Here is a 17,379-nt window from a genome sequence, read left to right as displayed (position 1 = left end):
AGAAATCACACACACACTACTCATGTACACACATCAAGGACAATTCAGAGTCACCAAGCCACCTGAAACACCTTTTGGGTCCGTGAGAGGAAACCAGAGCATGGAGAGAACATGCACCAAACGGCTAAATTCAGGAAATGTCTGTTAACAAGAATATCACGTACAGGATTCTGTCGTCTTTCACAATTCTTTTTCTCAAGCTTCATTTCTATTCAGACATCTGTGATGGACTGGAGTCCCACCCAGGGGGCATCCCAATCCCCCCCACCACCTTGCCTCTCGTTCTTTACTTCCACAACAGGCGGTTAGGAAAGTGAACGAGAGAAAAATATGAATGTTTCACAAATACACCACCATACAGAGAAGTCCTTTACGTGGAATATTTCTCGAAGAAACGAGTGACACACTTAGATTAATCACTGGATGATGTTGAAATTTAACTCATATCTACTTCATGGCCAAAAAAAAGAAATCGGTACAAAGGGGCGAGATTTAGAGAAACATTTTCACAGACACCCTGACGGAGACAAAGCTGCTGGAGGCAAATAGCTTGTGGGGCGCTCACCCAGAATGCCTCAGCGAGGGAGTGCCCCTGTGGGGAGGGACTCCCATGTACCTTTGACACACTGTTTATCCATCAGTCACAGGATGGGACACATTGCAGGAGGGAGGAGCCAGAGTGGCACCAGAAGGACAAGGAGGGATGCGTCCATATGTCCTCCTTGGGGAGGGAAAGGATGATCCTTCAGAGCTTTTCACATCCTACACAAATGACGGACACCTTGCTTTTCACCTGCAGCTCACCGTGGTGCTGGGCGGGAGGGGTGAGCAAAAATAAAGCCAATTTCTGAGCCCCAAACCGATGCGGAGGAGAGCGAGGGACACAAAGAGGGAAGAGGCGTGAGGTTCCCACCCCCTCAATTCAGGAGCAAAAGCAGCTCACCATCTGACGGCGTCTCCCCCCCCCCCCCCCAACAGCGCCTCTAATATTCATGCTGGAGAGCGTTCGCCAACGCATTCTTGCATGGGGAGTGTGGGTTGAGTGGGCATGGTGTGTGTGTGTGTTTTGGGGGGGGTAGAATTACACAACAAGTGAGATGCACAGGAAGGAGCTGAATTCACTCAGGCTCTGCAGCATTCGGCCAATAACTGTCTGTGTTTCTGGATTTACTTCACTCCAAATACACTGCAGCTACATTTCCAGCCACGGTGTTATTTAAACCCACAGGTTATACAGAAAACCAAGTAAAATGATTATTTCAACCCCCCCACAAGAGCAGCTCTAACTAGACCCGTGGAAGAAGCACCCAACTGCCCCCTAGCTCTGCCACTAGGGGGAGCAACTCCAAAATTGGGTACATGCCACATGGACACCCCCACCCCCCGCCGCCGTGTCGGTGATGCAAAAGAGAAGCCACCGCAGGCTGCTAATTGATAACCGCATGAACAACGGAAAAATCACTGATCGGCAAACTTCGGCCAAGGGTGCGAGTGTCACACCTGGTGCCGCTGGAGTTCTCACCGCTTTGGTTTTCTGCCAAACAGAATTGATTCCTTCCATGTGGCAGGCGAGCGACTCTCTCTGGTACAAGGGAAGTGCCAGCAGAGCTGAGACCACAGATCTGTGACACATGAGCTGAGATTAAGAGCAGCCCAGGGAACAAGAGCTGTTGTGTGCAGCACCACTTCCTGTTGTCACGAGGCTTGATGCGGCGCCACGGTTGCAGTTCCCAGTCGAGGACCTACCTGACCGCAACACACACACACACACACACACACACACACACACACACACACAATCCCCCCGTGCGACTACATCTACACAGCCGCTTAAGCTTCCTGTTATCGGAACCGTGCTGTGAGGGTGACATCCTCCCATCATGCACTGCAGCCCAAGCATGCCTGCCGAGGAGTCACCTCTGTGGCACGTTTGCCCGGCTGCCTTATCAGTGAGGTGTATGTACTGCCCTGTGTCCGACACACAGCTGCTATGAGTTCTTCCACCCCAGTGGAGGGTAACGGAGGAGGATGTGGTCTGGAGTGCCCCCCCCGTCCCCTCTCCGCAAGCAGCTTTAACACCCCATCTCTCCCCGCCTGTAACCTCAGTGACACCACATTACCCACAATGCACCTGTGCACTGGACTCCACATGTACCCATCTGAATGGTAATTGCACACAGCAGCTAAACTGAGCACTTCAACACACACAGCAGGTGGCGGAGTGCTCTCTCGCTCTCTGGGGAATCCAAGGATCCAGGTTCAAAACTCGCCTCTCCTGTAGTACCCTTGATCAAGGTACTTTGAACTGATACAGTAAATTTACCATGCTGTATAAATGGGTAAATCACTAAGTAGATTAACACTATTGTGTTTTGTAAAAAGCACCCAGTAGATGAAGAGAAAGCTCAATAAACCACTTAAGTACTACCCCTTACCTTGTGGTCACTGAACACACTGTGAATCGGTGACACTTACCCCACCCTAATGGTAAGTGCCGTACCTTCGGGTACAAATCTAACACTATTTACCTTGTAGAAAGGTGTTCCATGAAGGATATTAATAGCAGGCAGATCAATAATCCAACATCATACAGGATCAATAACATAAACAAGGCTGCATAAACAAAAAATACTGAAACACCAGTTCCTGAGCTGTAACATCACTAAAACTTGAACTTCCCCCCGTCAAAATGTCGCTAAAGGAGACTCTATATTTAACGCGGTTCACATGAGCGCCCGTCTCGGGAAGTGCGGATTTTTCTGGATAAATTAAACCTGAAGAAAACAAAACCCACAAGGTTCTACAGCAAAAAATGTTAAAAAAAGATAATACACAGTGTAAGTCAGTAATGCAGAGTTTCAAACAATTCCGATGCTGACTCATATGAAGACTTATCGCTGTCCGGTGGTTGGAATGTGGTAAATTTTACACCCTGTAACCACAGCACAGGGGATGTTGAAGTTCAGCCTCAACAACCATGGTTACAACAAGCCCAGCGTGAGCTGCTCTTCTCTCTGCTCTGTGTTCACAACTCAGAGAGGCATCAGTCAGCAATGGTAAAGCACGGTAAACAACAGGTAAACGACATCAAAGGACACTGTCCTCCAGGGGGAAAACGCTCCCTTCTGCCAACTGTCTGACAACCTTTTTTTTTTTTTTTTCTTTTCTTTTAACCAGCCAAGGCTGCTGATGGGAGCATGTTCAAGACATACGGGGTGCAGGGAATTCTGGGAAAACTTATCAATTCAGACATCTAACAAATTAGAGGTGCCAAAAAACACGGAGACGGGAACACTGTTTCGTTCTGAATCCACAGAGCAGCCCAACAAGTTGGCTACCTCTGTTGCCCCACAGTCACCGGGAACTTGCAGGGACAGCGGTGCCGAACCTCAGCTGCCCACTGAAAAACGCGCAGGGAAAAGCTGGGGCTACACGTACCGCTGTGGGTGGACTCGGTCCAGGAAGTCCGGAGAACACAATGTCCTTCAGATGCGGTTCAAAGAGTTGCTCAGCTGCCGTGGCATGGGAAGCCACGAGAGACAGCCTACAGGACACAGATGTTCTCTTATTTTACCAAAAAAAAAAATCCCTTCCCCCCCTCCATTCACTGATCCCAAACCAACTACATATATGATGATGAAGGATCATAGGAATCGCAGGAGATGGTGAAGCCTGAAGGCGGAGAGACCAGAGTGTCTCTTGGTTCTATGACACTGATCAGGATGAGCAGGGAATGATGGGCTGTAGCACATGAAAATGTGGGGGGGGTCGTACAAAACCCCAAACAGAAGAAATGGTGATACTGTTGGGACACCCTCGTGGTTGGTAGCATTTCCTTGTGGACACTGGCGATGAGGGCAGATGTTCTACAAGGATTTTGGGATACCACCCCCCTATCTGCTGCCCGTAATTCTGCCGACATAAAAGGGGGGAAAAAAACAAAACAAAAAAATTAAATTAAAAGCTGGGAAGTTTATCCAGAGTGCATCGTTACGAGTCTCCGTGAGGTCTGTGCTACACAATTGCAGCGCAGCGGCTTCTGCAGCCACATGTTCTCATCGGGCTCGGGCCACAGAGGATGCTGGAAGGTGACGGAACTACGGCTCCGCGGGCATGAGCACGGCCAGCACTCTGGAATCCAGCATCCACCTCAACATCTCCCTCCTGGCCAACAAGGCTCATTCAGCCCTGTGGTACTTGTGTGAGGATTCCCGGCGGTTGGAGCCCGGAGGAGGTGCGGTAGCTGATCTGCCATCAGAGACACGTGAGCAACCTCGTAGCAGAGCTGCTCCCAGAACAGCGGCAGAAGGACCACGAGGTCGAGGGGTCAGAGACACCCAGATGGCGCGACGACAGCTGAAGTCACACACTATAGGTGTGTTTCAAAACAGGGAGCTTCACACACCTGGGACCAGCGGGTTCAGACATTCCCGTCTAGAGGTAACCATTTATTTGAGAAGAAGAGGACACTGTGCACAAGCTCCCACATTAAAACACACACAAGGACTTTACCGATTTGCCTCTCCAAGTCGGCAGCCTCATCAGGCGTGGCCCTGGGCAGGACGCCGGGGTCGCTGAAGCTCGTCCGGAGCAGCGTCCCCATGACGAAGACAAAGAGCACCCCCCCAACAGCAGGAATGGCGGGACTCAGTGCCGATGCCAGGAACGGGCAGCTGTGGGAAGAAAGAGAAGCTTTCAGGCTTTGATGTGAACGCACGCACGCACGCTGCCGGTTCGGCCCATCTCAACGCAGAGATGACCACAACATTAAGGGTTATCTGCTTTCATTGCAACTCCACTTGCTTCATGGACACTTTCACTTGCTCAGAAATGCTCAAATCCCTACACAGTGGGAACATTTCACCAAACCTCCCTCTCTTGCTATTATTACCGTAAAATCCGTATTTAATGCTCCCAGGGACGTTACATTTTCCAAAAGGGGAGCGTTTATTAGAGGTCATATGGTAGTGAAATCGATCATCATTTCTCTCCCTAAAAAGTTCATGCAAATGTCACAAGTACATCGAGAACCATATTACCCCTTAGCATCCTGAGTGAAAATGTGCTTGAGAATGTTGCCGGGGGTAGTACTGGCCTCGCTGGATGTGAAATTTCGGACTCTGAATCTGATCATTCGCATGTGACAGACGTCGGATTACGACAGTCCCGGACATTAATAAACCAGTGGGTTATCTTCGTTGTTAACACATTTACATACTGTAAATACGGTTGTCAATGTAAGTGTTTTTCACAGAAGTTTGACATGCTCACACAGTTATTAATGTGTTTGTGGATTGTTTCATGTTACGGACTACGGAAATGGGATTTAAAACTTGGTACCGGTAAGTTTTTTTTTTTTTCCCCCCCCATTCTTTTTTCCTGATTACTTGAAAAAAAAAAAAACATACCGGGTATTTTCAAAAATGGATGGGTGCGTTAATTAGGGATTTTATGGTATTAATTTACTGGAGCCTTTTCTAAAGAGCCACCTGCAGCGTGAGGTTTGCACATAAGCCACTTATGATTGACCCATTTATGCAATCGTGGCATATTTCTGTATCAATTCATGATGAGTAGCTTGATCAAAGGCACTGAGAACATGGATTCGAACACATGTCCATTCAAGAGCATTGTGACAGTAAGTACTTACGTCACCAGCTACTGCACCATAATACTCCCTGCTGCCTCTTCTGCATGACTGCTTTTATATTTCACAAGCAAAACACACAATTCCTGAGTATAAAAATTACAACTTTATGTATTTTTCCAAAAAAACGCTTCCAGCATCATTCAGCATTAATACATACTAGTAAATAAACTGCTATTCTAATTAAGGGCAAAGGACCCCACCAGAGCAGCCAGCGAACATCAGTGGCTTTGTCCTTAAGTCGTCCTTTGTAGCCAGTAAGTACCACTGCCCAAATGCATCCGGACACCCAACGAGTCAAAATGAACCCCCCGTGGAGTCTCACTTGATCCTGGTGCACAGCGTGATGCAATGGTCAGGGGGTTCCCTTGGCTCGCACCCAGGCTCTGCCCCCCGTAATCAGGTTTGGCAGCAGAAGAGCGGATGAAACCGAATGATCACCTGATTTCGCAGACGCTCGTTACACTAATGACATTAGGGCGCCGAGAACTGATTCCATGATCTGGTCCACCACCTGTAGATGTGCTCTGCTCGATTTTCCCAGCTTCACTACATTATCCATAGTGCACCGGGGCACCAACACTTGGACATGTGCACTGAACATGAAAAAGGAATGGGGGACATTTTTAAAAAAAGCGAAGAATTTAATGGGAGCGTCACTCCCTCTCGCCACAAATCGGTAGGTTAGTGATCACAGCTCCTGCTTTTGGACCCAAAACTCGCAGGTTCGAATCCCACCCCCAGCTGTAGTACCCTTAAGTACGGTACTTGCCCTAAATTGCTCCAGTGAAAATTACCCAGCTGTACAAATGAGTAAATAATTGTAGACAAATAATATTAAGTCACTTTGGAGAGAAGCATCAGAAAAATGAATAAATTTAACAGATTGGCAACATGCTTGCGGTTAAGCTCAGTGTTGGGTTCACGTGAAGTTGGGAACGCCCTTCGAATCACTCAGTGAATGAGGTGTCAAAGAGAGAGATATTGTGAGTGCTCCGGGCCGCCGATACCCCTTCATTTCACACACGCTGGTAAGGAAAGCTGGCAATTTCCACAGGCACATAACGGAGTGAAAGTGTACAATGGCGACACGCTCCGATGAGGCAGGGGGCAAAGAAACCCCCTACGCATCCCTCCCCGGGGAGCCATGAGGCGGGGCAGAAAGGGTTAACATTCCTTCTTGATGGGGGATCAAGCTGCATGCAGTACTCCTCAAATACCCACTGCGTAATGGGCACCAAAAGGTATTATTGCACATCATCGGGAAAAAAGGAGACAAAATTACAAGGGAGGGGACGGATAACACAAAGGGCAGCGGAGAAGCTGAACCCGGGAATGAGCCATTATTCCATTATTGTTTATTTCGCCGTTTACAGCTGCCTTTCAAGGGGCTGCTGCCATTAGTGAGCACTTACACAGCGGTACACTCATTGATCGCTACATCAACGTTTAATGGCATGCAAAAATATGGATTACAGACGGAAGCAAAGACTCTCCGAGGAACATCCTGAGTGGGTCCAACAGATGTGGGTGGGACTGGGGGGGCTCCTTATTACAACATATACACATACATACAAACATGGGAGGACAATATTATTCCTTCCTTGCTCAGTCATGTTTTTATCTAAAGCTTGTTTTGAACCATTTATACAAGTTATTTTACTTGCAAATACGATAAGACAGCCCACACACTTTCCCTTATGTTTAATTTCCAATCAAACTATTTAATGTAGCTAAGGTTGGGTCAGCAGGAGGCACAGTGGCCAGAGCAGACATCTTTGGACTCAGAGATGGTCCAAAGGTTCAAATCCTACCTCTTGCTATAGTACAAAAAAGAATTACTCAGCTGTCTAAATGGGTAAATGATGATATGTAGCTTAACACTGTACACTGTTTTGGAGAACAGCAGGGGCTCAATGAATAAACGTAGCTGATGCCGACCCGGTGCCATACACCCCGGTAACACGGCGGCCTCTCCGTGCAGGGCTGCGGACACTGGACGCGGACGCCGCCTACCACCTATGCTTTCGTTGATACTGGTTCACATTGTCCGTCGGTTGCGATTTAGGTTGAGATACGGGGAGAAAGGAGCAATAACAGCAGGAAAAAGGGAAGACGAACATCTCCGTGCGCAGCAAGTCACCTGTCCCCTTCTCACCTTCTACACAAGACCGAGTTGGAAGGCCTTCAATCTTCAAGCACCAAGGACAACATGTGCGTGTCCATAATAAAGACCTCCAAGCGTTACTCTTAAAAAAAACAAAAGGATTTCATGGTGTTGATGTACAAAACATGAGCTTCGGCTCCTCACCTCCTGCACACACAACTGCAGTGTGTCACTGAACGTCGCCGACAGCCTCGGGAAACTGGCCAACCAAAGCGCATTCCCTCTCTTTTTCAAAGCTCGCGCGGCTTCCCCCTCTGCCACAGGAGCACCACGGGAGAGTGCCCACTCAAACCCTGAAGCTCACGCATGGCCGGTCAAGCCAATCCTAAGTGTGATCTGTAGCAGGGTTTCCCAGGATTGTGTCCTGGGGAGAGAGCGACACATCACCCCTCCTTCAAAGCGGCAGGGGGCACGAGGGCAGGAGACAAACACGCCCCCCTTTTAGCGCCTTACGTGACGGAGCAGCTTCCCGAATCTCCCAGGTGGTCCTGAAACCTGGCAGCTGGTACACGCTTATACACCACGCTGTCCTGAGAGCGCGGATGTAGTAGAAACCCAAGACTGGAACAGAAATGTCAGCGCTTCCCTCCGGGGGGTGGGGGACCTCCGCCGTCTCCAACAAGACTTTCACTGTGCTCGGTGGAACGCCATCTGGCCCGCATATTGTTAAGATAAACACCAACTGCAATTTCGCACAAACAAACCGTGCCGCTCAGGTGTACATCCCACTACAGCCGCACTTTAATATAAATGTTGACATTCCGAGATCATTTACACCAACCTGCTGAGGTTACGTAACCGAACACAAAGACACGGACTATTCAAATGAACCGGTGATCTTTAACCCGCCCGTCACTGTTGGCAACGGCGTCTCGATACAGGGAGCCGCTGCGTGCCTGGGGGCCGACAGGCCGTGACATGAGGGACCACCCATGCGGAAGAAGAAGGCCGTCTCTGGGCCTGAGGGGGCAAGCAGGTTCAACAATGGTGGCTGGCGCATGGTGCAAACGGTGCAGCACCCGCTGTTGGAGGCGGAACCACCGATAACGTTGTTGATAACGTGCAGCAGATCCGCCGGCTCCCGAAGACACCGCCACGTAAGGGAAACGGCAACCGAGACCATCGGGTGAGGGACTGTTTTACATGTTTGTAACGCTACAGTGGGACATCCTCATGTCATCCTTATGCCATCCTACAGCCAGAATTCATCATCAGACTAGTAGCTCCCATGAGCGCTTACAGAATTCGTTTTAATTAGAGCGTCGTGTGTGGGGTATGTGTCTTAATGGCCCGTAATGATGTGTGTCTCGTCTAAGAACTCCGGCTAAATGAACCTCTAAACAAATCGCACCCGATTCTCCCTCCATCTGAGCTCTGAGCGGAAGGAAGAAGTCTCCTCCAGCCCACGGTAAGACAGGCGGAACTTCCGCATGACAGCAGGCAAGTTTGTCCAGTTTCATTTCGGGGGTGAGGAGGACAGAGCGGGAATAAGATTATCCCACTAAGACACTAAAATTAGCCCAAGCGTGACACACAAAGCAGTTGCACAAACTGATCACAAACACGGGGCACATTTTGCACATTCAATTTATCTATTCATACAGTTGTGCGTGGATATGAAATCCTCAGGAACGGTTAAAACACATGACCTCCAAAGGGCAGGTGGGCGAGAGCAGGTCCCATGACAGACGCAGGCGTTCCGGCGCAATGTCGCACACCGATCGCGTCTCGGCCGCACAGAGCACTACTGTGGGGAGCAGGCGCTCGCGGGTAACCGAGAACGACCCGAGAACGCAGAGCATCATTTGACTTCTGCAGCCATCTTCTCTTCGCGGCTGCCCATGCCTGTCAACGTTTACACAAAACACGTGGTGCGACTGAAGATGACGGAACAGTTCACCTGTCAACCGTGTGACTCACTGCTGCGGATGCATCTGCCACTCAATCAGTTATAGAACTGGTTCAATTACACTGCTTGAGAAGTGTGGGTGGAGAAATGTGGGAGCGGGTGGGGGAGAAAATGTGGAACCGGGTGTGGGCGGAGCACCGTAGGAGCGCTTGTGGGCAAAGAAATGTTGCAGTGGGTGGAGAAATGTGGGATGGGGTGGGGGAGACAAGGCACGGCCTGGTGTGGGCAGAGAAACGTGGGATGGTGCGGCGGGAGAAGGTGGGGCCAGGTTGGGCGGAGAAACATGGGAGTGGATGGAGAAACGTGGGATAGGGTGGGGGAGAAAAGGCGGGGCCAGGATGGGTGGAGAAACGTGGCAGTGGGTGGACAGAGGCGGATCTGGCTGCAGAGTACAGTACATAAAGACGAGAGAAGACATTTTTATCCTCTCCTAAATAAGCGAGCTTCATTATGCTACTGGAGGGTTGACAGACGAGCCTCACAGTTACATAACCATGGACAAGAGCACAGGCAGAACCAACTGTTTTATAATGAGACAAATCCCCACGCACTGAACAATCTAGCGGCACTCTTTACCTTGTGCTCCGTTTTCCTTGGCCATTCCCACACGAAACCGCTTCTCGCAAAAACCGCCTCATCAGCCGAGCGCCAAAGTGGAAAAACGTTATGAGCGTTTCAGTGCAACAGCTTAAAACTGATTGCACCACAGCTACTTCTACGGTTACGGTCAGTTACGTTTGGGACAACAGGCCAGGAACAGACCTGAAACTCAAGCGCTCAAGACCTGAGATGATTTACAGGATGGATCGGTTCAGCACCAGGGGGCTTAACAAAAACAAAAGGCATCATTTCCAAGCCGCAAGACATTTACTCAATCTGACACTTTTCTCCAAAGTGACTGGCAACATTAAGCTACTGTACAATTATTTACCCACTTACACATCTGGGTAATTTTACTGAAGCAATTTAGAATAAGTACCTCGCTCAAGGGTACTACAGCTGGAGGTGGGATTAGAACCTGTGATCTTTGGGTCCAAGGGCAGCAGCTCTGCAACTACACTACAAGCTGCCCCCAGCACTCCAAAGAAACAAAAATCCAGAATGGTTCTTGAGCAGTGAGAAGAGTCAATTAATGCAATGGGTGGAAAGGAGAAACACGTACACGCACCAAAGTTGATCTTGAGGTCACGTCAACGCTGTAAATGGACTTGGCAAAGGGGCAATCAGGGCTGCCAGCCCAATCCATGTTCTGCACCCTTACCGAACCCACTTTAATACGTCCGCTCCATTGCCCCTCCATTCCTACCGGTAGGTTGTGTGTCGACGGACGACGGCAGCGATGAGCGGAGCTCACGAGGGACAGCTCATCTGGCGCCGCTTACATAAAACCACCATATCATGTACATTCAACCAAGCACGAACAAAGGGTTAATGGTGCAGGAGAAAAGTGAAAAGCCAGTGACCTCTGACCTCTGCTTATTCCGCGACAAGTTACGCAAGCGTGTACAATTCTAAGCCATGTTAAATCTCTTCGGGCAGCAATCTTACAAGCATCTTTTTTATGATGCCTTAATCCAGAGAGACATACATTTCCACTCATTTACGCGGCTTCGCGTTTCACCGGAGCAGTTAGTGTTAAGTACCGTGCTCGAGGGTACTAAGGCGGGGACTCCTCCCGGGACTTGATCCAGCAGCCATCCACGTCCTCGAGTGCCCTTCTAAACAATAACACCTGCGCGTGCGTCATACGCTTCGCAGGGTAAACAAAACTAGTTGCCACAGCGCAACGCGGTCAGCGCCGTGTTGGAGGAGTCGCATCGAGAGCCGTGACACACGGGGCCAGCGCTCTTCCTAGTGCAGAGCCGCAGTCGGCTCCTTTATCGCTTTATCGTTAACTCATTCGGCATACAACGGGCACGGTGATCGGGCGGAGAATGGGGGGGTGTGATAGCATGCAGGGCTGGAGAGAATATGGTCTCAGAGGGAAGGAGGACAAGTGTGTGGAGGACGCAGATCGTGATGAGGCCGCAGTGACGTGGATCTACACCTACATGTGGTCACAAGTAGGATGAAGCAGGGTGGCTGGTAGTGTAGTGATTGGAGCTGCTCCCTTTGGACCCAAAGATTGTAGGTTCAAGTGTTGCCTTCAGCTGTAGAACCCTTGAGCAAGGTACTTACCCTAAGTTGCTCCAGTAAAACTACCCAACTGTATAAGTGGGTAAATAAAGTTTAACAGTAAGTCACTTTGGAGAAAACTGTCAGACAAAGTAGTGGGTCTTTTGGATCTGTTGATGCTGAGTGTGTAACGGGACCCATGCAAAGGTTGGTTTCTCTTAATGTAATGCATAAGTTGTACTTTTACTGAGTTGTACGTCGCTTTGGACAAAAGTGTCTGTTAAATTAATAAATATCAATGTAAATGTTCACACCTGAAGTTATTCTGCACCATGCATCACGCCATATGTCTCCAGGCTTGGCTCTGGACCACCGCGACCCTGAACTGAACAATCAGTTATTGGAAACGGATGGACGGTCGGATGAAAAGTACATAAATTTCCTTAAGAACTTAAAAAAAATACTGCAGAGGAATTATTTTTTAAAAAATGCTAATTATACCGGATGCTGCTGTGACTCGGCCAGGCCGTCGCCGCAAACCGACGGCAAGGGATGAGCGCCGATCCCACCGCGGAGCTCACGAAGTTTAAAGCGAGCCTCATCCTGGAAGTCGGCTTTGCTCGGCTCCCGTTTCCCGCTCCCGGCTCGCCATTGATGGCATTCCACTCGCTCCTTTTTCGACCCATGTGGACTCTGCTAAGCCACAAGATGACAAAACTGTTATGCGAGAGGATGAAACAAAGCGGACTGCCTTCCCCCCCATGGTTTTCATTACCCGTCCCTCTACTTTCTAGTCTCTCTCTCTCTCTCTCTCTCTCTCTCTCTCTCTCTCTCTCTCTCTCTCTCTCTCTCTCTCTCTCTCTCTCGGGATTAAACTGAACCTACACAACATCTCACGCAGCATGTGCCTGGAAAGCATTTCCTTTTTATTGCTCTTCTGCACGAATAAGCCTGAGTTCGGGTATTTAGAAAATGTATTTGAAATAATGTAATATGTATTTGGCTTATGGTTCGAAAGCACTCTTAACCCCAGGGCGTGGAGTGCTGGATTCTTTGCCTTCCCTTACATCCTTTGTAGAGACGCAGAGACACATGGCCGAGCGTTCAAAATTTAACTGGGACATTATTCGAGGGGCTCCCGTTGCCATGGAGACACAAGCCGTCCACAGGCACACAGTGCTTTCCAGAACAACGGTTTCCAAGGAAACCAGTGCACAAGTGTTGCTGAGAGCGTGCTTCCATGGAGGAGAAGGTGAGAAGCCGAGGACATCGAAGGACAATTGACACGTTGTCCCTCGCATCCAGGAGCGTGTGTCCCCCAACGGCGCCGGTAGCCCCGGGGCACCGCAGCGTCACCCTGCCTTCAATGCTGAATGAAATACAAGAACCAAAGGAGCGCGGAGAGCGCCCCGCTCATGGTCGGGGAACGCCGGGGTTGACCTCTGACCTCTTCTTTTCTCCCTTCTCACGCCTGTGGAATTCCTTTGAGGAGAACATCCTATTCTCTTCGCCTTCCACAATGTAGGGAGAAGGGAAAGGTACGAGAGCACCCACAGCAGGTGGAAGCCTGGGAGCAACAGCTGGTTTGGCTGTAATGCCGACTCTTGCGTCAACTTAACGTGGCGCTGTGCTGCTGAACAGGATCTTCGCTGGAGAACTAACTGGAAGACTGAGACGTTACACAACACAACAGCTTAGATAAAACTTACCCCCCTTTTCATTTTCACTGGCGCTCGACAACTCGTAGGAACGGCTCGTTCGCAAAAAGAGGCTTCCTTACACGCGGAGTCGTACAGCGTCCAACTTAGCTGGAATACTTAAAACTAAAGTCGAATTTGGAAAATTCCAGAAAAGCTGCTGATTACCAAGAGCAACTGGGTAAATATGTATCAATGCCCACGGTAGGCTTGGCAGGACTCGTCTCATCAGGTTAAACGGCGCAAAGCGTGTTTACACTGCAGGATCCCTGAATTAAAGAGGGAGTTAAAAGCACAGTGTGCAAAACAAACAGGACTGTCCTTGCTAAGCGCCCTCCATGGAGCCATGTCCGTCGGTGAAACGCACGGCGAACGAGACTCACCCCGGGCCCACGCCGCGCTTCCGTTTCCGCGTTTCATCTTTGGCGACGTCCGCGCCAACCTTCTCTTTTACTGCCAACGCTGCTGACGCGGTCGATCGACCAAAGAGACGTCATGGGACCAAATAATGCTTCTCGACGCATGACGTGGCGCGATTTACTGCGATTTCACTGTTGCCCTCTCCAAGATGGGGGAAGAGAGGGAACTTTTTGCTGGTGTCAAAATCTTCGAAAGCTAACCAATCAGATTACAAATACTTGTCACTTTTGAAATTGTTTTACTGGTTTCACACGGGGCCCTATTTAGGTGACACTCAGCAGGAGGCCAAATATTCACACGAAGACAGAATGTCCTCTTGTCCCATGAGGGCAGAGCACCTTCTAACCACCCCCAGTTCAGAGAAGTGTGATGTGATATGCCAAACCTAGGGAATAAAACTGGCGTTATACCTCAAAATTGAAAACGAAAGGAAACAAGAATGAAAAACTATCGTGATTAAGTAAAAATTTGCCAATTGAACTAACATCCAAATTTCCATGTGGGATGAGAACTGGACTGTCCACGGCTGAGCACAGCATCAACCCCGAACCGATGCCAAATGTTCTCTGGACTTCAAATTCCACTCCTCGCGCGTTCAAATTACTTTTCTTGGCTACTTTTTCTAAAAAGTGACTTAAGCATTAAAACACTTATGATTTACTCATTTATGCAGCGTGGAAAGTTCTACTCTCTCAGCTTACAGTCAGTATCTTGCTAAAGAGGAGACCAGCAGACGCAGGGATTTGAATGTGGATCCTTGAAATGCAGAGGGACCACTCTAACCACTATGCCACCTGCTGGCTTTTCTTATAAACACCATCAGGACATCACTCGTCGCTAATGCTGCATGTCACTGTCCTTTCTCATAAGGGCCATGATAGAACCTGCTGAGGGTGGCTGAAACGCGCTGAAACGTATAAGGATTGAATGCACCAAGGTAAATTTCCCAAAGCAGCGCACTAACTGAAGCAAGTTGATACTAAGCCCCCATTGCGCACCTCTGCAATTTTGCACGGTACAATTCCGGCCGGCGATCACAACCCAGTCGACATCCATCACTCGCTTTCGTGATCCCGAATATTTTTGTGGGCCAGGAATGCGACTTGTGTTTATCACCAGGAAGCAGGATGAATCAGAACCGGCAGCTGCTGGTGCCCGAAGTTGAAGCGGGGGAGGGGTGGAGCAGGGGGCACATTTCTATTACATAATAATAGAACAAAGGAGGAAAGCAGCCGCAGAGAGTAAAAATTAACGTTTTTAACAGTTGCTCATCTGATCTTCACGTGCCGTACAAAGTGCCAGCTGAGCACACGGGACGCGCACAGGTTCGCATCTTTGTGCCAAAGGGGATTACAACTAGCGTCCTCCCGAGTCCCATCTTGGCAAGTTGACTGAGCATCTCCCCACGCTCGCACAGAAGGTGGAGTGCTGCATAACTACGATGAAGAGCGAGGTTCCGATACAAAACACGACAGTTACAATGTCGTTAATCGGGCGCCGTAAGAGCAGCAGAAGTTGAGCTGCTGTATCATTTCGGCGTTTCACGCGAGTCCTTCTGGCAGCCCCCGAACATCCGGTCGGGATGGGATTAATGAGGCTGTGTCATGTTTTCATGTGCCTGCTTGGAAACTGAGACGCGTCTTAATTTCGCACGCACCCTTCGCCTTTGGGGGGGGCAAACAAGGGGCATCACATGTCTGTGACCCATCCAAACACTGCCAAGCCTCACCCCTTGTTGGGGAGGGAGTCCAAGTTACCCGTTCACACCTGTGCTGCATCCAAACCCAGAGAAAGAGAGACAGCCAAACCCAGTGAGATGGGTTTGCATCACAGCCCCTCATCTCCGGCAGGCTCTTCAGTCTTCCAAATTCCCCAACGCTCCCCCTCCCCCGTTTAAATGTTAACAGCGTTTTCCGTGCCTATTTTTACATTCTGTCAATCGTTGCTCTACTCTGCTGACGCCGTTTAAGCGCAGCGGTGCACGGCTGAGCCCGGGTGCGATCGCCCCAAGTGGAACTCAAAGCACCGCTCTGCTGATCAATTATGAGTAAGGCATCAAAAATTAATGTGTCACAGAGGTATTTATACCAGGAGAGCGGTGCGTTGCGATCAGCGAGCGGGGGCCGTTTCCAAAGCAGATCCTTCACATGGCTCTTATTAAATATTCATGGCAGAGGGAAGAGAAAACAAAAACGGATTGTCCAGAGCTGGCGGTACATCAGCGCGCACTGACACCATAAAGGGCGTTTCATTAACAGCTGCGCCGGGGCTCCAAATACCTCAGGACACAAGGGCAGCGTTACTACGATGAATCGTGGATCAACTGACGAGATGAGCGAGGACAGGGGCTGGGCTGTGAAAAACCGAGGAAGGTGGCAGGGTCTCTGTGTGGGCTACGAGCTGTACGGTGCTCCACGGGCACAGGGAGAGCCTGGTCTACATTCACATTAATTTATCTATCCATCTGACAATTCTCTCTAAAGGAACTTACAGCATTTGCCTACTCGCAATTATTTACCCATAGTAAGAGCTGGGTAACTTCAGGTAAGAATACTTCAAGGATATTTGAACAGCTGGAGGTGGGATTCGAACCTGTGACCTTTGGGTCCAAAGGCTGTAGCTCTAACCACTACACTACCAGCTGGCCCAGTACCCTGGTAGGAGGGAAGGCAGGGGTTGCATTTATCAGCAAAATGTGAGACTTCCTCTACCTGTGGCCACAAGTGTTGGAGATGAGACACAAACAGAAGCACGGAGAACTTTGTGGGCCATCCGACGAAAGCTCAACGCCTCCGCGCTCCCGACTCCAACCGGGGCCAAAGGCACACTGCCGGCGGGAATAATAAACCGCCCTCTTTTCAGAGCACAGCAACTCTGCAGTGGCGGGAAGAGGGGGGAAACCAGCCAAGGAGTCCCATTGCCCAAGACCCTCACTTCCTACATTTAAACAGCAGGAGCTCCTGTGGGCGGGGCGAGGAGAAGCAGTTTGCCACCCCTCGTACGAGGCTCCCAGGAACACGCAAACTCCTTGGGGTAATAAAAAGCACCTCCGGTTGGACGTCACTCCTCATCGTTCTCGCCGACCTCGGGGGGAATCGGGTCGCAACCCGCTCAGACCACCGCACTCCGCAGGCTCGAGGACAACTGACTGGACGTACTTTCAAACCGCCTGCTGACGCTTGCTGGGGGGGTAACCAGTCGTCCCAATAAGACTCCTGCAGCCAAGGCCTATTAGTCTCAGGGACTAATCTTCCACAAAGGGACCGCTGTAACTGGCGGAGCTGCAGAAGATGAGCCACCACGGTCAATAAGAAGTAAAATGTAACCGAGAGACAATCACCCTTCCTCCTTTTCTAGAGGAAACAGAGGTGCGACTGTAGAGCAGTGTGTCAAGTGCTCCTCTCCGCAGCCGTTCCAGAAAATG

The 17,379-nt window shown here is 49.8% G+C and overlaps 1 protein-coding gene across 3 annotated transcripts in view; it reads right to left on the bottom strand.

The window, feature by feature from the left end:
• The window catches only part of LOC108923070 (probable palmitoyltransferase ZDHHC14), a 40,307-nt gene that overhangs the window by 15,562 nt on the left and 7,366 nt on the right, over window positions 1-17,379 (bottom strand). For all 3 annotated transcript variants that reach the window (XM_018733538.2, XM_018733556.2, XM_018733546.2), the window contains exon 3: window positions 4,513-4,673. In XM_018733538.2, the coding sequence (XP_018589054.1) occupies window positions 4,513-4,673 (161 nt within the window). The remainder of the gene's footprint in view (window positions 1-4,512; window positions 4,674-17,379) is intronic.

The sequence above is a fragment of the Scleropages formosus genome, chromosome 15 (assembly GCF_900964775.1).
Source record: "Scleropages formosus chromosome 15, fSclFor1.1, whole genome shotgun sequence".
Taxonomy (NCBI): domain Eukaryota; kingdom Metazoa; phylum Chordata; class Actinopteri; order Osteoglossiformes; family Osteoglossidae; genus Scleropages; species Scleropages formosus.
Note: the sequence above shows the minus strand (reverse complement) of the source record. Positions and strands in the feature narration are given on the sequence as shown.